At 46.2% G+C, this 22931-nt stretch overlaps 1 protein-coding gene across 1 annotated transcript in view; it reads left to right on the top strand.

Moving 5' to 3' along the window:
- Window positions 1–3786: 3786 nt before the first annotated feature.
- The window catches only part of GNAI3 (G protein subunit alpha i3), a 79750-nt gene continuing 60605 nt past the window's right edge, over window positions 3787–22931 (top strand). The window contains exon 1 of the mRNA XM_030221893.1: window positions 3787–4076. Within this exon, the coding sequence (XP_030077753.1) occupies window positions 3959–4076 (118 nt within the window). The 5' untranslated portion in view covers window positions 3787–3958. The remainder of the gene's footprint in view (window positions 4077–22931) is intronic.

Below are 22931 nucleotides of genomic sequence, written 5' to 3'. Positions count from 1 at the left end.
TCCCAACCACCAGTCCTGTTTCCCACTACCGGCTCTGGCACAGACCGTATAAATCTGCCCAGCACTATCCCCGCCTCCCAACCACCAGCCCCGCCTCTCGATCTTGACTAACGCCTCCCGATCTTAACTAAGCTGCCTCATGTAGGTATCTGCATGATTGTATTACAGATTAGTTATCTTGTTTTACAATTCCTTATTCTCCTTTGCGACTATTGTAATCGCTTAATGATCATAGACTTGTTCTTCCTTCTCTATCTCAGGCTCATTGGGAATCTATGAGATCTTCTGCCTTTTCGGTCCTGTCCCCTTTCCTCTGGAATAATTTACCTCTAGATTTGGAAGCCGAGCAATCCTTTAAGAAAAAACTTGACCCATCTTTTCACTGTGACTTTTATATGTGTTAGTTCTGGTGAACTTTTGAGTAGCAAGTTACTTACAGTTTTTATTTAGTTGCCTCTGTTTTCCTCTGTAGCTTTCTAAAGTTAGTTTTGGGTGTGTCTATTTTCTGGTATACCTGGGATCTGTCCTGTCACTCAATGGCATTCTGTTTTCTTTTTATTTATTTATTTGATACTTTTATTCGACATTATCCAAATACAATTATTCAGCTCTATGTAGTTTACATAAGTAATAAACAGTACAAGTTAATGTACTTGATGGACCATTAATGTAATGTACTTGATGGACCGTACAGGTCTTTGTCTGCCGTCATTTACTATGTTATTATGTATAATACATGCTATTATAAAGGAACATTCTTGAAAAAAGTAGCGGTGAAGAGAAAGATCTTGGTTATAACCGATTTCAACATCTGGTGAAGGAATTTATTGAAGAGAAAAACCTTCAAGAATTTGTGAAATGTCAGATAGTTATTGAGTTGTCTTATTTCCCTTGGGATAGAATTCCACCATTTAGTGCCTAAATGAGAGAAATCTCGAGTTAGAATGGATTTGTATTTGATATTTTTGTAATTAGGGAAGTGTAGAATGAGATAATCCCCTGCAGTTAATGTTGTTTTGAGTTGGGAGATCTATTATGTCACACATATAGCCTGGAGCCGTCCTGTAAATGATGTATATGTTATAATATTTTATTATATATTTGTGAAATTTTGTAAATCACTTAGATATGGGATTTCCCAGGATTTGGTGATTCATCAAATCACTAATAAACATATCTTCTGAAAACATACTGGTTGATATTTAGCCCGTGGCAGTCAGTGTCTTTTTAAATGCTGACTGCTGTGGGCAGAATTAGTCCAGATTCCAATATCATCTTTATGCTGACGACACCCAGCTTTGTCTCTCCACACCAGACATCACTGCAGAAACCCAGGCCAAAATATCGGCCTGCTTATCCGACATTGCTGCCTGGATGTCCAACCACCATCTGAAACTGAACATGGCCAAGACCGAGCTCATTGTCTTTCCACCCAAACCCACTTCTCCTCTCCTTCCACTCTCTATTTCAGTCGATAACACCCTCATCCTCCCCGTCTCTTCTGCCCGCAACCTCGGAGTCATCTTCGACTCCTCCCTCTCCTCTGCCCATATCCAGAAGACATCCAAGACCTGTCGCTTCTTTCTCTATAACGTCAGCAAAATTCACCCTTTCCTCTCTGAGCACACCACCCGAACTCTCATCCACTCCCTCATTACCTCTCACCTTGACTACTGCAACCTACTCCTCAATGGTCTCCCACTTAACCATCTATCCCCCCTTCAGTCCGTTCAGAACTCTGCTGCGCGTCTTATCTTCCGCCTAGGCCGATATACTCATATCACCCCTCTCCTCAAGTCACTTCACTGGCTTCCGATCAGGTACCGCATACAGTTCAAGCTTCTCCTACTAACCTACAAATGCACTCAATCTGCAGCCCCTCACTACCTCTCTACCCTCATTTCCCCTTACACTCCTACCCGTAACCTCCGCTCACAGGACAAATCCCTCCTCTCAGTACCCTTCTCCACCACTGCCAACTCCAGACTCCGCCCTTTCTGCCTCGCCTCACCCTATGCTTGGAATAAACTCCTTGAGCCCATACGCCAAGCCCCTTCCCTACCCATCTTCAAATCCTTGCTCCAAGCCCACCTCTTCAATGTCGCTTTTGGCACCTAACCATTGTACCTCTATCCAGGAAATCTAGACTGCCTCAATCTTGATTGACTGCACTTTTTGTCCTTTAGATTGTAAGCTCCTTTGAGCAGGGAATGTCCTTCTTTGTTAATTGTACAGCGCTGCGCAACCCTGGTAGCGCTTTAGAAATGTTAAATAGTAGTAGTAGTAGCAGATAGTCAATGCTGGGCCATGTCCAGGCACCAGCTATTGGGTCTTATACGGGTACTGGTTGAATATTGCGGATAAGAAAGCAAATAGAATCCTAGAATTATTAGGAAAGGAAAACAAAAATGAGGACGTTATAATGCCTTTGTTCTGCTCTGAGGTGTGACTGCACTTTCAATACTGTGTGCAATTCTGGTCACCGCATCTCAAAAAAGATATAGCGGAATTAGAAAGCGAAGGGTGATGAAAATGAAAAGTGATAGGACGACTTTCTTATGAGGAAAGGCTAAAGTGGCTAGGGCTCTTCCGTTTGGCAAAAAGATCTATAAAATGATGTGTGAACAGGTAGACATGAATCGTTTGTTTACTCTTTCCAAAAATACTAGGACTAGGGGGCACGCAATGATGCTTGAAAGTAGTATTACGTAAGCTGCATTGAACCTGCTATGAGTGGGAAAGTGCGGGGTACAAGTGTAGCAAATAAATCACTTAAACTCTGGAATTCACTGCCAGAGAATGTGGTAAAAGCGTTTAGTTTAGCAGAGTTTTAAAAAAGTCCATAAGCCATTATGAAGATGGACTTGGGAAAATCCACTGCTTATTTCTAGGATCTGTTTTACTGTTGTGAGATCTTCTTGCCTGGTACTTGTGTCCTGGATTGGCCACCGTGTTTCCCCGAAAATAAGACACTGTCTTATATTAATTTTTGCCTCCCAAAATGCGCTAGGTCTTATTTTCAGGGGCTGTCTTATTTTTCGGGGAAACATTGGGGTTGGATCAGGGTTGGCCTGCCCCCCCGGAACTAACCTTAAACTCCTCCTTTCACCTTCGCAGCAAGCAGCAGCAGGGCAGGCCACTCCTTCCTTCCGTGTCCCGCCCTCGCCTGACGTAACGTCCACGAGGGCGGGGCACGGAAGGAAGGAGAGGTCTGCCGTGCTGCTGCGAAGGTGAAAGGAGGCGTTTAAGGTTAGTTCCGGGAGCGACGGAGGGTGGGTGGAGGGGGGGCCCGGCACCCTCGGGTGGGGGGGCGGCCTTGTCCGGATCTCGGCGGCCCTGCTTTCAAACAAAAATTTGCTAGGTCTTACTTTCGGGGGAGGCCTTATATCTACCAATTCAGGAAAACCTCTACTAGGTCTTACTTTCGGGGAAACAGGATATTACTGGAAACAGCTTACTGGACCTTCGGTCTGTCCTGGGGGCAATTTCTCCAACTGGGTTAGTTTTGTGCCTACATGATGACAGGAAGGTTATTATGTTCTTATTCCAGGACTGTCCTAGGCCACTGCCTAATGGCTAGGCTGGCCCTGATTTCATTAACCATTTTTTTTTCCCTGGAGAAGAAAGAGAGCGTTTAGAATTGGTCATGACTACTTGCTTAATCTATTTTACCTGGGAAGTAAGTAAGTAACGGCTGCTTCTGGCTGCTGTGCGCGCCCTTTTAAGCGGGCCGGAAGAACTACAGCTCCCAGAGCACCTGGCTTCCGCTTCCGGTGGGCCGTTTCCGGAGTTGTTTGCCTACAATTCCGTTGGGCTGGGCTGGCTCGTGACGGTGGGTCTCGCTCTGGCAGACAGTTACTTTGAAGCCTGCTGAAGTAACGGAAAGGGTGGCAGCGGCGCTCGTGCTTAGCGGAGCCGAGGGAGGGGAGAGTCTGACCCGCTGGGCCCTGCAGCCGTCATGGGCTGCACATTGAGCGCCGAGGACAAGGAGGCGGCGGAGAGGAGTAAAATGATCGACAGGAACTTGCGGGAGGATGGAGAGAAGGCGGAGAAGGAAGTGAAGCTGCTGCTGCTGGGTAGGGAAGGGGGACGGGGTGGGGTGGGGTGGGGTGGGGGGTTGGGATCTGAATGTGCTGATGAGGGTTGCAAGATGGGCAACACCCCAGACTCCCCTCCTCTTTTCACATTACAAATATAACTCCTTTGTATCTGTCTTCAGTGGATTGTAAGTGCTGCATGGCTAGTAGCACTCTACAAATGACTAGTATGCTTTATTTAAATGTATGTTCTGCAGAGCTCTTCACTCTCACTCTTTTACAGACAGGAACATCTCTGATCACATAGTGCTACTTTTTGTGTATACCCACTTTGATTTGTACCTGTGCTCTTCAGGGCACAGACCGCCTCCCACCCACCAGCTCTGGCACAGACCGTATAAGTCTGCCCAGCACTATCCCCGCCTCCCAACCACCAGCCCCGCCTCCCACCACCAGCTCTGGCACAGACCGTATAAGTCTGCCCAGCACTATCCCCGCCTCCCAACCACCAGCCCCGCCTCCCACCACCAGCTCTGGCACAGACCGTATAAGTCTGCCCAGCACTATCCCTGCCTCCCACCCACCAGCCCCGCCTCCCACCACCGGCTCTGGCACAGACCGTATAAGTCTGCCCAGCACTATCCCCGCCTCCCACCACCAGCTCTGGCACAGACCGTATAAGTCTGCCCAGCACTATCCCCGCCTCCCACCACCAGCTCTGGCACAGACCGTATAAGTCTGCCCAGCACTAACCCCACCTCCCAACCACCAGCCCCGCCTCCCACCACCAGCTCTGGCACAGACCGTATAAGTCTGCCCAGCACTATCCCCGCCTCCCAACCACCAGCCCCGCCTCCCACCACCAGCTCTGGCACAGACCGTATAAGTCTGCCCAGCACTATCCCTGCCTCCCACCCACCAGCCCCACCTCCCACCACCGGCTCTGGCACAGACCGTATAAGTCTGCCCAGCACTATCCCCACCTCCCACCACCGGCTCTGGCACAGACCGTATAAGTCTGCCCAGCACTATCCCTGCCTCCCACCCACCAGCCCCGCCTCCCACCACCGGCTCTGGCACAGACCGTATAAGTCTGCCCAGCACTATCCCCGCCTCCCACCACCAGCTCTGGCACAGACCGTATAAGTCTGCCCAGCACTATCCCTGCCTCCCACCCACCAGCCCCGCCTCCCACCACCGGCTCTGGCACAGACCGTATAAGTCTGCCCAGCACTATCCCCACCTCCCACCACCAGCTCTGGCACAGACCGTATAAGTCTGCCCAGCACTATCCCTGCCTCCCACCCACCACCCCCGCCTCCCACCACCGGCTCTGGCACAGACCGTATAAGTCTGCCCAGCACTATCCCCGCCTCCCACCACCAGCTCTGGCACAGACCGTATAAGTCTGCCCAGCACTATCCCTGCCTCCCACCCACCAGCCCCGCCTCCCACCACCGGCTCTGGCACAGACCGTATAAGTCTGCCCAGCACTATCCCCACCTCCCACCACCAGCTCTGGCACAGACCGTATAAGTCTGCCCAGCACTATCCCTGCCTCCCACCCACCAGCCCCGCCTCCCACCACCGGCTCTGGCACAGACCGTATAAGTCTGCCCAGCACTATCCCCGCCTCCCACCACCAGCTCTGGCACAGACCGTATAAGTCTGCCCAGCACTATCCCTGCCTCCCACCCACCAGCCCCGCCTCCCACCACCGGCTCTGGCACAGACCGTATAAGTCTGCCCAGCACTAACCCCACCTCCCAACCACCAGCCCCGCCTCCCACCACCGGCTCTGCCACCCAATCTGTCTCCAGGGTGGATTTCCAGGGTAAAGGGTAGTACTGAGCCTTCCCCATATGTCCCAGTATGAGTGGTTTCAGGTTTATAGAACATATTTAAAAGGGGTCATTTACTAATGTACTTTACAGCACATAGGAATAAAATTGGCCCTGTGGGCATTAGATTGTCAACTTTTAGTAAATGACCCTCATAGATAGTGTGCTGATCATTATTATAGAGCACAAAAAAGGGGATCCAAATCTTCCACCAAAAAGCAAAGTACACAGGGATGGAACTCAACCAAATCCAAATGACAAGCCAAAAACACAGTGGTGCTCTTACCATTGTGTTTTTGGCTGGTCATTTGGATTTGGTTCACTTTCATCCCTCTGTACTTTGCTGTGATCGTAATTATGGCAGGAAATAACATTCATGAGCTTCTGATTGATAAAGTAAATAGCAGGAAGTTCAGATAGTAGTTGAGATGGAAAGATGATTTTAGACCAGGCTTTTCTTAACTTTCAGTGGCAGTTAATATGGATGGATGCTAATGTAACTTCACTATATAGATGTCTAGGTTACTGTACTGAATATATCTTGTGTGCTTGCAGGAATGCCCATGCAAGAACATGTTCGAGCCCCAAGAGTAAAAATGTCAACTTTTTTTTTTTTTTTAGAAGTTTTATAGGTTGTATTTGAGATGATGACCACAGGCTGAACTGCCACCGTGCTGTGTTTTTACTTAATTTTAAACTCATTTTTAGTTGCTGTATTAGGTTTTATACTTGGTTCTACACTCTTTTTGGAAAAGGCTGGCATGCTTTTTCTTATTTATTTATTTATAGCATTTGTATCCCACATTTTCCCACCTATTTGCGGGCTCAGTGTGGCTTACAATACATAGTGAATAATGGAGATACATTTTGTTACAATTCAATTATGGGTTACATCATGAAGGGTTATGGGAGGCAAAATCAAAGTATCATTAGGAAAAGAGAACAGTGGAGTGTAACAATGGGAAAATGATAGGGCGATAGGACAATAATAAGAAACATTTGGGTATAGCGATTTAACTATAGGTAGAGTTCTAAGTGCGGTGAGGATATGGGGGAAGAGAATTCAGAAGAGAGTGTGTTGATGCACTTCTGTTAGTTTGTATGGACTTCATGCGTTTTGATCCTTGCGATAAGTTTTATCAAAGAAATGAGTCTTCAATAGTTTGCAGAAGTCGGTTAATTCGTAGATCATTTTCAGGTTGCGTGGTAGCGTATTCCAGAATCGTGTGCTCATATAAGAGAAGGTTGATGCGTGCAATACTTTGTATTTTATGCCTTTGCACTTAGGGAAGTGGAGGTTGAGGGGTGTTCGGGATGATCTTTTAGCATTTCTGGGTGGTAGGTCTATTAGATCAGACATGTATGCAGGGGCTTCACCGTGAATGATTTTGTGAACTAAGGTGCATACTTTAAAAGTTATACGTTCCTTGAGTGGGAGCCAGTGTAGTTTCTCACGTAATGGTTGTGCACTTTCGTATTTTGGCTTTCCGAAGATGAGTCTGGCAGCTGTATTCTGGGCTGTTTGAAGTTTCCTCAGTATTTGCTCTTTGCAGCCTGCGTATAGTGAGTTGCAGTAGTCCAGATGGCTGAGTACAAGTGATTGCACTAGGCTGTGGAAGACAGATCTTGGAAAGAACGGTCTTATTCTTTTCAGTTTCCACATGGAGTAGAACATCTTTTTGGTTGTGTTGTTCGCGTGAGTCTCAAGTGTTAGGTGTCGGTCGATAGTGACTCCGAGGATTTTAAAGTTTCTGAGATTGGCAGATTTAGTTTAGGTGTGTTGATGGCGCTAAATTTTTTCGTGTTGTATTGGGAGGTAAGTATGAGGCATTGAGTTTTTTCTGTGTTTAATTTCAGTCAAAATGCATCTGCCCAGGTGTTCATGATGTGTAGACTTTGGTTGATTTCGTTGGAGATTTCTTTAATGTCTTGCTTGAAAGGAATATATATTGTTACATCATCAGCGTATATGTATGGGTTAAGGTTATGGTTTGGTAGAAGTTTTGCCAAGGGGATCATCATTAGATTGAAAATAGTTGGTGAGAGGGGGGATCCTTGTGGTACTCCACTATCAGGGGTCCATGTGTCGGACGTAGTTGAATTTGATATGACCTGGTATGAGCGCAAGGTTAGGAACCCCTTGAACCAGTTTAGGACATTGCCTCCGATGCCAAAATATTCAAGTATGTGTAATATGATTTTATGGTCAACCATATCAAAGGCACTTGACATGTCAAATTGTAGGAGGAGTATGTTGGTGCCGGTTGCAATCATTTGTTTAAATTTGGTCATTAGGGTAATTAATATTGTTTCCGTGCTGTGATTTGTTCGAAATTCTGATTGGGCATCATGCAGTATTGAGAACTTGTCGAGATAGTTTGTGAGTTGTTTGGTTACCATTCCTTCGGTTATTTTGGTTATTAGAGGTATAGATGCTACTGGTCTGTAGTTAGTTATTTCGCTTGCGTTTTTCTTAGTGTCTTTGGGTATTGGGGTGAGTAAAATATTTCCTTTTTCTTTTGGGAAAAGTCCGTTTTGTAGCATGAAGTTCACGTGGTTTGTTAGGTCTATTATGAATTGCTGAGGAGCTGATTTCATGAGGTTGTTTGGGCAGATATCTAGTTTGCATTGGGATTTGGCGAATCTTTTGAGTGTTTTAGAGATGAGGTCTTCTGATATTAATTCAAATTCGGTCCAGATCCTGTCTGCTGGGTATATTCCATCTTCTGGGTCTAGACAGTTTAGGAGTGTGGCGTATTCAATAGGGCTGGCTGGTGTTTTAAGTCGTAGTTGTATAATTTTCTCCTTGAAGTATTTCACGAGGTCGTTGACCCCTGGTGTATCTTTGCTGCTGTTTGTAACTTGTGTGGTGTCTAACAATTTATCTACTAGGAAGAAGAGTTTATGTGTGTCTTTGTAGTTTGGTCCAATCATCATTTTGTAGTGTAGTCTTTTAGTCTGTTTTATGGTGTATTTGTATTTCCTCCGAAGTAATTTCCAGGTATTCAATGTGTGTTCATCTTTCTTTTTGTTCCATGCGCGTTCTAGTCTTCTGACTTGTGTTTTGAGTTCTTTCAGCTCTTCGGTGAACCATGGATTAGATTTTTTTTCTATGTGATGTTCTGGTTTGGATTGGGGCAATTGTGTCTAGTGTTGTCTTACATATATCGTCCCATTCTTGGAGGAATTGAATGGTGTCTGCATTTGTTGACCATTCATTTTGGTAGACCTGTTGCCAGAATATTGTGGGGTCTATTTTTCCTCTCGTGGTGTATGTTGTTCGTTCGTGTTTGTTGACTGCGTTTCTGTGTATTTTTCGCCAGTGGAGGGAGACATATGCTTTATGGTGGTGTGTCCATCTTGTGTCTTTAAGTAGGAGAGTTGAGTCTGGGTCGAATTTGTGTGTAATGATGTCTAGTGTGTGTCCTTTTTCGTGTGTTGGTTGAGTATTAGGTGCGTGTAAGTCCCAGAGTTTTAGGAATTCTTTGCATTCTTGTGTGCCTGTTGAGGTGTCGTCTTCGAGGTGTAGGTTGATGTCTCCTATTATGAGGATGTTTGAGGCAGAGACACATGTGTTTGCGATGAAGTCCATGAGTTGTGTTTGGGAGTCTTTCCATTTTCCTGGTGGTCTGTAGAATAGGATTGTATTGAGGTGTCCTTGTAGGTTCGGATGATTTGATTCTTGCTGAGGCGATTTCGAGTTGTGGTGAGGTGGATTCACCAGTGGTTGTGATGGTGAACTCGGATTTGTATATTATGGCTATTCCGCCACCTCTTTTTCCATTTCTTGTCCAATGGGTGATTTTGTATTCTGGTGGGCATGTCTCTTTGATGGCGGGGTCTGTGGGGCTGTGAAACCATGTTTCTGTGATGAATAGAAGGTCTAGGTTCTCTGTGGTAATCCAGTCTAGTATGTCTACTGAGTTGCTTACTGCTGATCTAGCGTTGATGTATCCTATTCGGATTGAGCGGTATGGTTCTGTGGGGAGGTTAGGTGTGTTTATTTTTATTAGTTGTCTGTTTCCTCGGTGGTTGAATTTGTTGTTGTTGGTTTTCTTCTCTTTCTGTTGGTGGTGTTCGTGTGCGGAGACTTTGCCTTTTGGTTGGTTATTGTATTTTGGTCTGGTGAGTTGTTAATAGGTTGTACATATAGTTGGTGTATTGTGGTTGGGTTGCTGTTGATGTTGGGGGTGATCCATGCGTGGCGGATTATGGGAATGAGATAAATTATTATCAGTAGCTTATTGGTGTTCATGTTGGTGTTCATGTTGGCTCCTAGGAATGCTGATGTTAAACAGAAATGTCTCTACTTGTTTGAGCTCTCAGGGGGCCAATGCAGAAAGCCACGCAGTGCAGACACACGGCTTCTACTGCAAAACTATCTCAAAAGTATGTTGCAGCGATGCGGTCATCAAGACCTTGCAAATTACTGCTCCATTAAAAAGTGTGTGCTGTTATTGACCGCTATTGCTTCTAATGTTAAAGAAAATAATTATAAGGTTCTATATCAATAGTATTTGACCCTAGATTGTATTAGCCATTGATATCCACAGTCTTCATCCGTGTGTTGGAAATGCGGTTCCAAGGGCACAATGGGCCACGTGTGGTGGATCTGTCCGAAGGCTAAAGCCTTTTGGAAGAGCATATAATATCAGATTATGTGGATCATGGGCTTGAAAGTGCCATGGGACTCTGGGATTTTCCTTCTTAATAGGGCTGGCCTGGGTATCCGTAAAACTCAAACTGTCCTAGTTCGACATCTGCGTGCAGCTAAGTTGACACTGGCGGCAGCTTGAAAGGATCATCGCTGCTAAGCTTAATGGAAAAATTGACTGCTGTCAGATGTCGTGCAGTTGGACGTTGGAATGTAATCTGGGGGTCAGTGCATAACTGGACTTTTTTCTGAGTGAGAGAGGCCTTTTCATTTTGCTCGGCAAGCTACAAACTGATGTGGACCCTTTTTTATTCATAGGGTATGGTCCAACAATTGGAGGACTCTGAATTGTTTGCTTTCTAGGACAGCTGTTGTAGTAAGTTGTTTGTATTGTATGTTTAGTGATGCTTACTATTTTGTGTATGATTCTTTGCTGTTTAATAAAGACCTCTTTAAAAAACAAAATAAAACTCTGCGCTGTCAGAGAAAACCGTGCACTCAGTGACAGTAATATGCAACTCAGTGTGAAAATGCCCCCCATCTTGTTATTGTGTAAGTGGTGATGGTGGTTTAGTGCCACCCCCCCCCCCCCATTTGATTCCTGCTCCCCTCCAACTTTAAGCTTAATAAACCACTCCACTGTCTCTTGCCCCAACATTTTAAAATAGATCTCTGCTGGTCTGTTGTACCTCTCTCCCCTTCCTACCTATTTCAAAAAGTTCAAAGGTAAGAGCGATGTTCACTCCTGCATCTGGATCCACTGTCATTCAAAATGGGGGCATCAGACCCCTAGCAGCATGTTCTGATACACTGCTGGGGGGGTCAGCCTATCAAATAAGGCAAATATTACCTTATTTGGTAGACTAACACCTAGCAGTATGTTGAGATCCATTTTTAGGGGTCTGGCGCTGCCATTTAAAATGACATTGATGCTAGAGACAGGAGCAAGTGTCATCACTCCTGTCTGTAAGGGGGAGGGGAGGGGGTACACTAGTGTAGCAGGTAGAGACCGACTGAAACTGCTTTTTTTTCCTGTTTTGGCCAAAACCGAAACTGGCTGAAACTGAAATTACAGCTAAAGCTCATCACCTTGTTTAGGCTGAAGCTGAAACCAAAAACTCAAGTTTAGTTCTATGAATGTGAACCAGTGAGGACTCTTGGGGATTGTCAGAGCTTGTAGTCTGCATCGCGCTCCTAAACCCACAATATCCAAACTATTCATGTATCAAATCTAGTAAAATTTTGAACTCTGTTCCTAAACAAATTCATACTTTTCTTGAGTGTCTCTAGTTCTGTAAAGCTCTGAAACACATTTTAATACATGATCTGATATTTTACCAAATGATCTTTATATTTCATATTTTATTGTAACCTGCTTGGATTCCTTGTTGATACAAGTGGGATATAAATACCAAAAATAGAATGATTTTAAATAAAAAAGTACTATTACTAGTGCTGTTTAGGACAGACAAACAGGACAAATAAGAGATAAGGGAATTACTAAGGTGGGAATGATAAAACGTGTACTGAACAAGTGAGTAAGGGTAAGGAATTAAAAGCAGCATCAAAAAGGTGGTCTTTTAGCCTAGATTTGAAGATGGCCAGAGATGGAGCTATTCCAGGCATATGGTGCAGCAAGATAAAAAGAACGGAGTCTGGCATTAGCGGTGGAGGAGATAGGTGCAGATAAGAGACATTTACCCACTGAACGGAGCTTCTGGGGAGGAATGTAGGGAGAGATGAGAGGTGCTGAGGAGCTGCAGAGTGAATGTACTTGTAAGTCAATAAGAGGAGTTTGAACTGTATGCGGAAACGGATAGGAAGCCAGTGAAGTGACTTGAGGAGAGGGCTAATATGAGAATAGCGACACTGGTGGAATATAAGTCGTGCAGCAGAAATTTGAACAGATTGAAGAGGAGAGAGATGGCTAAGTGGGAGACCTGTGAGAAGGAAGTTGCAATAGTGTAAGCGAGAGGTGATAAGAGTGTGGATAAGGGTTCTGGTAGTGTGCTCAGACCATATTTTATCTTCAGGCATATTGCCTCTACACACGTAGACTGCAACTAATGAAAACTGAAACCAAAAGCCAAGGTGCTTTTACAGTGGCTGAGTTTATGCTACAGTCAGAGTGATGGTTAATGTCATAACTCCACAGAGAGGCTAATTCCTAAGGCGCTTATCGTCCCAAATTTATAGACTTAAATACCTGCTAACATTTAGTATCAAAAGCATTAATTTGCTTTATTTACCATATAAACTATTGTCAGATTATATGCATTACTTGAATAGTGTTCCCAGTTTACCTTATAATCGGTTAGTGGTGTAATCAGGGCAGGAGCAATGCCTCAGTCGTGGCAGCCATCTTGGGAGCAGAGCTGAAATGGGCAGGAATAAATGGGGATTGCTCCTGTCTCAACTACATCCCCAGACCACCAGGGATTGTAAAATGGGCCCGGGGGAAGCACTCAGGGTGGGGGAGAGGGTTCTGAGACGAAGGACAACTCCTATTTGGAGAAAGGAGACATAAGAGACAAAGTACTAATTTTCAATTTCCACCGAAAACACCTGGTCATTTTCTGCTAAAACCGAAAAAAATGTCTGAAAATTGGTTAGAAAAGGGACTTTGGCCGGTTTCAGTGCTGTAACCGACACTGAAATTTGTTCGGCCTCTACTAGCAGGTATTTTTTAAAATGTTGGGGCAGAGAGGGTCATATTGGGAGAGGGAAGGGTGCTTGCTAGCCTATCGGGTATTTTTTTGGGGGGGTGCGAGGAGGAGGGCTTCCAAACTACCATGGATTTATATTTTTATGTGGGGGAGAGTCACTATGGTTTTGGGGGGGAGGGGGTCAGGTTGGAGGCGTTAAATCCTCACAGCTAACTCTTTTACGCTACCTCAGTTGGTGGTAAATTTCGTGCATTGTGCTGACTTTGTTCTTCTTCAAATATCTGTGCATAACGACACAACTAATGGACTTCTGTGCATGCATTTTAATATGCCGTGTGCTGCTGTCTACTGTGCAAGTTAACTTTTGACGCTGAACCCCTTTCTGCATTATGTGGCTGGTAATATGCATGGAGATCACTGCTTGTGGTAGCCTTTTGCATCGGTCTCAATGGTATTCTAAGGTTGGCAAATTTTGGTAATGAAAAGTGTTTTTTCTCATCAAATTAGAGAGGTACATTTACTTTCTGTGATCTCTGCTTTACCCCTTGAGAGTGTATGCTAGCCATATTAGATCATAACAATGTTTGAATGTTCTAATTGTGTGCTTATTAGATATTCTGTCACTGTTATGCTTTCATCGTATTATATCGGTTATGTGAATTTCAGTGCTGTTAAATGTGCATATTTTTATCGTGTTTTGTGGTCATCTTATTAGATTTCAATTTGCTGTTTTCAAGTTTTCCTCTTGTTATATTTATGTTTATACTTGTACATTTTGCTATTGTTATGCTGTTAAAATTGTAAGTTTGATGTTAAACTGTACCTACTGTACACCACCTTGGGAGAATCTCTTCATAAAGGCGGTTAATAAATCCCAATAAATAAACCAGTCCCCATGAGCTCCTTTACCCTGCTATAGCCATTGTTTCTTGGCCATTTGATCTTCTAAGACCACAGACTTTTAAAGTGTCGCTCCCACTGTTTTGCTGATCGTAGTGATTTTGTTTTTGCTTTTTTTTTTTTTTACTGTTCAGCCTCTGCATGGTAAGTAAACTATGCGAATATGTTAAACGTTAAATTTTCAGTAGATGCCACAGTTTGTCAACAATGGCTATATACAAGTATCTGCATACAAGTTTCCAAATGTTGTTGTTTAATATAACGTTCTTGAGACCTTTCAGAGCGGTTTATATTCTGCAATACAGTCAGAAGAAAGAGAAAGTAACTGTAATCAAAAGCTCAGGAAATAATTCTATGGAACAAATCAGATGGCTGTGATCTTGACTTCCATAGGCAGATAGATGGCGAGGACTGAGTTCATTAACTTTATTTAAAACATTTATATCCCGCATCATCCGTAGTTCTGAGCAGAATATAAATAAAACATACATAATTATGTAATGTTGATTATTTTTATTAGTCTAACAATACATTTTCTTGAAAAAATAAGGCTTATAGTTCAGTTTTGAATTTCCTTGTCATCAAGCAGATGAAGCCATTACATATGGGTTGTGTCCATCAACCAGCAGGGGGAGATAGAGAGCACTCAACTTTTCACAGTGCCTCATGGCCAGCCAGCTCCACTGCCTCTTCAGTATTCTCTATCTCCCCAAGCAGGGTGGCTGCAGCTTCTTCGAGCTCCATCAAAAATCTGCCTGGGGGCGGCTCCTGGCTTGCCAGTTGTTAGCCGGGGTGTTAGAGGCTATAGCAGCTTCACTTTGAAGGCACATAGGTCAGCCCTTTCCCTACCTTACCCATGCCCCCATGGATGTGGACATATTAGCTTGCTTTTCCCTGTCCTTTCCCACTCAGTGGATGCAGGCACATTGGTTCGCCTTTCCCTGCCTTTCCCACTCATCTGAGCCTCCAGAGTTCTTATTACCTCTGCTTTCCTCACAGTGTTAAAAAAAAAAAATGGAACAGAGGTTTTCCTTTGATTCTTCTATGGGACTGGAGCTGTGATACTCGGTCCGATGAGGTAAGAGTGTTTTCTAACTCCTCTGGGGTGGGCCCACAATTGTTTTTGGCGCGAAACCGCCAATTTGAATTTTCCCGCCGTTTTCGGCGATGGCTGCAGCGAATGTAAAGTGCTGTTCCCAGTGTGGCAAGCGCAGATCAGCAGCGGGGCTCTGTAAATCATGCTGTACAGATGTAAGAGCCGGCCCGAGCATGGCGAGCGATGATTCTTCCTGCTCAGAGCTGGCAGTGGACGCCATTTTGAATTCTCCGCATGGCGCGGTCTCCGTAGAGACGGAGAGCCCTGAGCCCGGGGGGGGGGGGGAACCTCGAATTGAGGCTATTCAGGGAGCGGCTAGCCCCGGACGGGATCTGGGTGCCCAGGGCGAGTTTTTCTCCCCTGATTTTGTGTTGTTATTGCATAAAGCATACATGCTGAAAAGAGCTCTCCCTCAAGGGTCGTCTGAGGCCCCTTCTATTGTCGTCGTTCCCCCCCCCCTGGTGGATTCTGGCCTGGGACTGCCCGCTGAGGCTATTTTCCCTGATAATTGGCATAGAGAAAAGCGTAGAAGGGCTAATTCCCCTTCAGATTGTGGTGCATCTCCTTTTCCCCCCCTGTGGTCGGGCTGTGAGGATTCGGAGAGTTCTGGCAGGCCTTTGTGGTCTGAGGAGCCAGAGTCAGGTGCAGAATTACCACAGGATCTGGATGATCCCTCCGCTGTGAGGATTTTCCACCGTGATGAGCTGCCAGCGCTTATTTCAGATGCCCTACAGGTCCTTTCTATTGAAGAGCCTGACAGTGGCACGGCCTCCTCTGTGAATCCTAGGATGGCTAGTACCAAAAAACCTGCTCGAGCCTTTCCTTTGCATGACTCCATCCAAGAGCTTATTTTCACTCAGTGGGCTGACCCGAGGGACCTTTGAAAGAGTCCAGGGCTATGGGGCAATTATACCCTCTGCGTGAGGAGCATTTGGCTTGCTTTGCAATGCCTAAAGTAGATGCCCTAGTCACTGCGGTGACAAAGAGAACTACCCTCCCTATGGAAGGAGGAGTTGCCCTGAAGGATATACAAGACCGTAGGCTGGAAGCAGCACTTAAACAGTCCTTTGAAATTGCAGGTCTTACTGTTCGGGCGTCTGCATGCAGTTGTTATGCTGCTAGAGCCTGCCTGGCGTGGTTGCAACAGGCAGTGGAACAGCCCGGAGATGGAGCGGAGCCCTTCTCGGATGTGGCTCCGCAGCTGGAGTTGGCCTTGTCCTTTTTGGCTGATGCCCTTTATGATATTGTCAGAGCTTCGGCTAAACAAATGGCAGTAGCAGTGGCGGCTTGCCGTCTTATTTGGCTACGACATTGGGCAACGGACATGGCCTCTAAGCAAAGATTGGTGAAGTTGCCCTTTCAAGGCCTTCTCCTATTTGGTGAGGAGTTGGAAAAAAATAATTTGTTAAAGGCCTGGGAGATCCTAAACCCCAGCGCTTGCCCGAAGATAGGCCGAGGCCTTCCTCCAAGGGCCAGGCGGTCCACTCCTCTTGTTGACCTCGCTTTCGTGAAGCTAGAAGGTACCGCCCGGAGCGTTCTGCTGGGTTCACTTCTCGTGCCCGTTTTTCAGCAGAGGATCTCCTTTCGCTTGGACAAGCATTCCGCAGCCACTGGCTCTAGGCCTGGAGTTCAGGGGCGACCCTCTCAATGATGGTGCACCAGCCCCCTCCTCGCTTCCTGTCATCGGAGAACGTCTTTCCCTCTTTGCCGAGGAGTGGACCAATATTTCCTCAGATCAGTGGGTTCTGGACCTGATCGGAGATGGCTACAGAATAGAATTCAACGCCCCAGTAAGAGACGTGTTTGTGGAGTCCCGATGCGGTTCTGCCGCCAAACGGGCAGCGGTATAGGAGACTTTGCAAGGTCTGATTCAGTTAGGGGCCGTGTCCCCGGTACCTCCCGCCGAACACGGCTATGGCCGATACTCCATCTACTTTGTGGTGCCGCGAAAAGGTGGGTCTTTTCACCCTATTCTGGACTTAAAAGAATTAAACAAGTCCCTGAGAGTGCAGCATTTCCACATGGAAACCCTGCGCTCCGTTATTGCTGCGGTACAGCCAGGAGAGTTTCTCAGGTCTCTAGACGTGAAAGAAGCTTACTTGCACATTCCAATTTGGCCCCCGCACCAGAAGTTTCTGAGGTTTGCGGTGTTGGGAAAACATTTCCAGTTCCGGGCCTTGCCTTTTGGTCTCGCCACAGCTCCCTGAACCTTTTTGAAGGTAATGGTGGTAGTAGCTGCTTTGCTCAGGCGAGAAGGTATCAGGGTTCACCCGTACCTAGACGACTGGCTCATCAGAGCAGACTCTGCAACAGAGAGCTTACAAGCTACAGCCAGAGTGGTCTCAGTACTGCAATCTCTAGGCTGGGTCGTCTATATGGCCAAAAGTCACTTGTCCCCTTCACAATCTCTAGAGTTTTTGGGGGCCAGGTTCGACACAGTCTCGGGCTATGTGTTCCTACCCGAGCTAAGGCGGTGCAAGCTTCAGAATCAGGTCCGTCTGCTCCTGAGGATGCCCCGCCCGTGAGCTTGGGACATTGTCCAGCTGCTGGGATCGATGACAGCCACGATGGAAGTGGTGCCCTGGGCGAGAGCGCACCTGAGACCTCTACAGTATTCCCTACTCCGGAGATGGCCTCCAATTTCTCAGGATTATCAATGCAGACTTTCTTGGCTCCCTGCGGCCTGACTCAGCATGGAGTGGTGGCTCTCAGACAGCATGCTGCGGCGAGGAATGCTGCTGGCGCTCCCCGATTGGTGTCTAGTAGTGACAGATGCCAGCCTGAAGGGCTGGGGCGCACATTGCAAGGGGAAGCATGCCAAGGGTCTATGGACACCCGAGTAGTCGGAGTGGTCCATCAACTGCCTGGAGTTGAAAGCGGTGTTTCAGGCGCTTCTGGCCTTTCAAGTGACCCTGGAAGGATTGGCTGTCAGAGTGATGTTGGACAACACGACAGCAGTGGCCTACATAAATCGACAAGGCAGCACTCAGTGCAGAGCACTGGCCGCGCAGGCCGAACAGATTTGCCACTGGGCCGAGCTGCATCTTCAGTTTCTGTTGGCAGCTCACATTGCAGGTCAGAGCAATGTGCAAGCCGATTATCTAAGCAGGCATCAGATCGATCCAGCAGAATGGGAACTAGCAGACGAAGTATTCCTGCAGATATGTGCCAAATGGGGCAAGCCCGTGATGGATCTTATGGTGACAAGTTCAAATGCCAAAGTCCCGTGCTTCTTCAGCAGATGGAGAGATCCTCGCTCGGCAGGGTTGGATGCCTTGATTTAGCCCTGGCCTCCGGGCCTACTGTATGTGTTCCCTCCATGGCCCTTGATAGGGCGCGTGCTCCTGCGGATTTGGCTGCACCCAGGAGAAGTGGTCCTCATCGCCCCGGATTGGCCCAGGAGGCCTTGGTATGCGGACCTCCGACAGATGCTAGTGGAGGCTCCCCTTCCTTTACCTCTGGTACCGAACCTGTTGTCACAGGGCCCGGTAGCCATGGAGGATGCCTGCCGCTTTGGTCTTATGGCATGGCGATTGAGAGGGCGCAATTGAGGGACAAAGGCTATTCAAACACAGTCATTTCCACTCTCCTGCAGGCCCGCAAGCATTCCACTTCAGTGACTTATGCCAGGATTTGGCGCCAGTTTGAGTCTTGGTGTGCTTCAAAAGCGATCACACGCATGCGGGCTCCTGTCTCGCCGATTCTGGACTTTTTGCAGGATGGTGTACAAATAGGCTTGGCCTATAATTCCCTGCGGGTGCAAGTGGCAGCGCTGACCTCCCTTCGTGGTAAGGTTGAAGGCGTGTCTTTAGCTGCTGATCCAGATGTGGCATGGTTTCTTAGTGGGGTGCTTCGGCTCCGGCCTTCCGTGCGAGCACCCTGTCCAGCTTGGAACCTGGGGCTAGTTTTGAAGGTCCTGCAGGCTTCTCCTTTTGAGCCGCTTCGGCGAGCATCGGAGAAAGATTTGACACTAAAGGCCGTTTTTCTTGTGACAATTACTTTGGCGAGACGGGTGTCAGAGCTCCAGGCGCTGTCCTGTAGAGACCCATTTCTGCAATTCTCAGAGTCCGGGGTCACGGTTCGGACCGTGCCTTCCTTCATGCCTAAGGTGGTTTCAGCGTTTCACCTAAACCAGCCTATTTTCTTGCCCTCCTTTGATAAGGAGGAGTTTCCAGAATCTTTTGGGCAGTTGCACCTGTTGGATGTGCGCAGGACTCTGCTGCAGTATCTGCGAGTTACTATCTCTTTCAGGATCTATGATCATCTGTTTGTTTTGCTATCAGGTCCTCGCAGAGGGTCTCCAGCGTCTAAAGCCACTATTGCCCGCTGGCTCAAAGAAACTATCTTTTCAGCTTATCTGCTTGCCAGCCGGTCTCTGCCTGTAGCCTTTAAGGCGCATTCTACCAGAGCGATTTCTTCCTCTTGGGCTGAAATTGGAGCATTCTCATCAAGAGATATGCAGTGCAGCAACATGGGCTTCTAAGCTCTCTTTTGCCCGACATTACAGTCTGGATGTGGCTGCTAGGAGGGATGCGCGTTTTGGAGCACTAGTGCTAGCACATGGTGTGACCTGTTCCCACCCTATATAGGGATTGCTTTGTTACATCCCATACGTAATGGCTTCATCTGCTTGATGACAAGGAAGGGAAAATTAGGTTCTTACCTTGGTAATTTTCTTTCCTTTAGTCATAGCAGATGAAGCCATGAGCCCTCCCTGTATGATTGTCTGTATGCTGTGAATCTGTTTCAGGTTCTTCTTGTTTCCTGAAGTTCCTTCCTTGGGAGAAAGTTGGAAAACAGTCTTCAGGATTCATGTTCACTTATAGGAGGATGAGTCCATTCCCTCCAGTTTATGTTTTGGAGGATGAGTTTATTCCCTCCAGGAGGTTGCGTGTATTTCCTCCAGTTATACAATAAGGAGGACGAGTTTATTCCCTCCAGGAGAATGTGTTCATTCCCTCCTTTTGAGTTCATGCCCTTGTTAAGGGGCCATCGTTCGCTGTGAGGAAAGTTCATGTTATTCCCATTGCGGTTTGCCATACTGCTTTGGAAGCTTCAAATACTGAAGAGGCAGTGGAGCTGGCTGGCCATGAGGCACTGAAAAGTTGAGTGCTCTCTATCTCCCCCTGCTGGTTGATGGACACAACCCATACGTAATGGCTTCATCTGCTATGACTAAAGGAAAGAAAATTACCAAGGTAAGAACCTAATTTTCCCTTCTCAAATGACCTTTCTATGTGAAGATAGAGGGGGAGAAACCAACTGACAGATGGCGGCTCTTTCCACATTTCCAGCTTCCAATAGTCACATGCAAAAAAAAAGTCTGTTATGCATAGCCAAGCCACATAATACCATTGTATATGCACAGACCTAAGGCAGAAATAAACACTTAAAAATCTTGACTGAATCCTTCAAACAGGCTACAACCCCAAAATGATCTCAAGGAAGGTTACAGCTTAACATATCCAGAGAAAGAAAAGAAAACCACAGAGAGATTGCCTCTTGTAATGATATGCAATCCGAAGCTGGAAAAACTGAGAAGAATTGTAAAAGATTTACAGCCACTACTAAAAGAATTGCTAAAAGAGATATGTGTCCCACGCTAACTACCGATTTACAATTTATTTTCATCACTAAATTTACTATTATGCCCCTTCTTCCCAGTTAAATGAAACTGGCTTCTTAAATAGTTGTAACCCACTTAGAACTGTGAGGTAATAGCGGGATAGAAATCTAATTTACCATTTCCATATTGCTTCCTCCACCAATACTAGCCTTCTGACAATCACCAATTATGTAGCAAAAATTAGTGGAAAAACTCTCAACAGAAGCTCAGATAGAGAATGACACTAGTTCTTGTAATATAGCCAATGGCAAATTGTGCTAGCACAGATCTCAGGATCCCACTGTTTTCCACATGGGGAAAAAATTCAACATAAAGGGATCCTACTCATTCTCATCCACAAATGTCTATTATTCATCGCAGAAAATATGAAGCGTGCTATATTGGAGAGACAGGACAGATGCTAAAGACAATCAGCTCACACCGGTACTGTATCAAACAGCATATAACAAATAAGGACAACACCTGGGCATACATCCATGATTTTTATGGTCAAAATACTAAGAGTTAACTTTTAAACAATCCAGGAACGTAAGACATTTGCAGTCATGATGGAGTGGAGGAGTGGCCTAGTGGTTAGAGTGGTGGACTTTGCTCCTGGGGAATTGGGTTCGATTCCCACTGCAGGCACAGACAGTTCCTTGTGACTCTGGGCAAGTCACTTAACCCTCCATTGCCCCAGGTACAAATAAGTACCTGTATATAATATGTAAGCCACATTGAACCTGCTATGAGTGGGAAAGCAGAAGAAAGGGAGTGTTGATGCCCTTGTATAAGTCGTTGGTGAGGCCCCATCTGGAGTATTGTGTTCAGTTTTGGAGGCCGTATCTTGCTAAGGATATAAAAAGAATCGAAGCGGTGCAAAGAAAAGCTACGAGAATGTTATGGGATTTGCGTATCAAGACGTATGAGGAGAGACTTGCTGACCTGAACATGTATACCCTGGAGGAAAGGAGAAAGTAGTGGAGGAGTGGCCTAGTGGTTAGGGTAGTGGACTTTGAGGAACTGAGTTCGATTCCCGGCACAGGCAGCTCCTTGTGACTCTGGGCAAGTCACTTAACCCTCCATTGCCTGCCGCATTGAGCCTGCCATGAGTGGGAAAGCGCGGGGTACAAATGTAACAAAAAAAAAACAGGGGTGAAATGATACAAACGTTCAAATATTTGAAAGGTATTAATCCGCAAACGAACCTTTTCCGAAGGCGGTAGAACGAGAGGACATGAAATGAGATTGAAGGGGGGCAGACTCAAGAAAAATGTCAGGAAGTATTTCTTCACGAAGAGAGTGGTGGATGCTTGGAATGCCCTCCCACGGGAGGTGGTGGAGATGAAAACGGTAACGGAATTCAAACATGTGTGGGATAAACATAAAGGAATCCTGTTCAGAAGGAATGGATCCTCAGGAGCTTAACCGAGATTGGATAGCAGAGCTGGTAGTGGGAGGCGGGGCTGGAGGTTGGGAGGCGGGGATAGTGCTGGGCAGACTTATACGGTCTGTGCCAGAGCCGGTGGTGGGAGGCGGGGATAGTGCTGGGCAGACTTATACGGTCTGTGCCAGAGCCGGTGGTTAGGAGGCGGGGCTGTTGGTTGGGAGGCGGGGATAGTGCTGGGCAGACTTATACGGTCTGTGCCCTGAAGAGCATAGGTACAAATCAAAGTAGGGTATACACAAAAAGTAGCACACATGAGTTGTGTTGTTGGGCAGACTGGATGGACCGTGCAGGTCTTTTTCTGCCGTCATCTACTATGTTACTATGTATGTTACTATGAGTGGGAAAGCGCGGGGTACAAATGTAAGAAAAAAAAAAGATTTAGTTTTGATACCTGCCTGAGAGGACTTAACAAGAGAGGACTTAACAAGGCTCTGGATTTCCTATTATAAACTGTAAAATTATGCTGCTTTATTACCCTTTTATTACCCTTCCACTCCTACCCCTGCCTTTTCCTCAGCTGCCATTGGCATGGTTTTCATGTTTCACTTGTTTATTTGTTCTTGGTATACTGCCTTACTGGGCCAACCAATCAAAGTGGTTTATGTAAAAAATACAAAGGGGGTGAGAAACGCCAAGCTATTGACCAGAAAGAGAAGAGAGGACACATAAGAACTTGAGATGA

Source organism: Microcaecilia unicolor, chromosome 12 (assembly GCF_901765095.1).
Source record: "Microcaecilia unicolor chromosome 12, aMicUni1.1, whole genome shotgun sequence".
In the NCBI taxonomy this organism is placed as follows: domain Eukaryota; kingdom Metazoa; phylum Chordata; class Amphibia; order Gymnophiona; family Siphonopidae; genus Microcaecilia; species Microcaecilia unicolor.
This window is presented reverse-complemented; position numbering and strand designations above follow the sequence as displayed.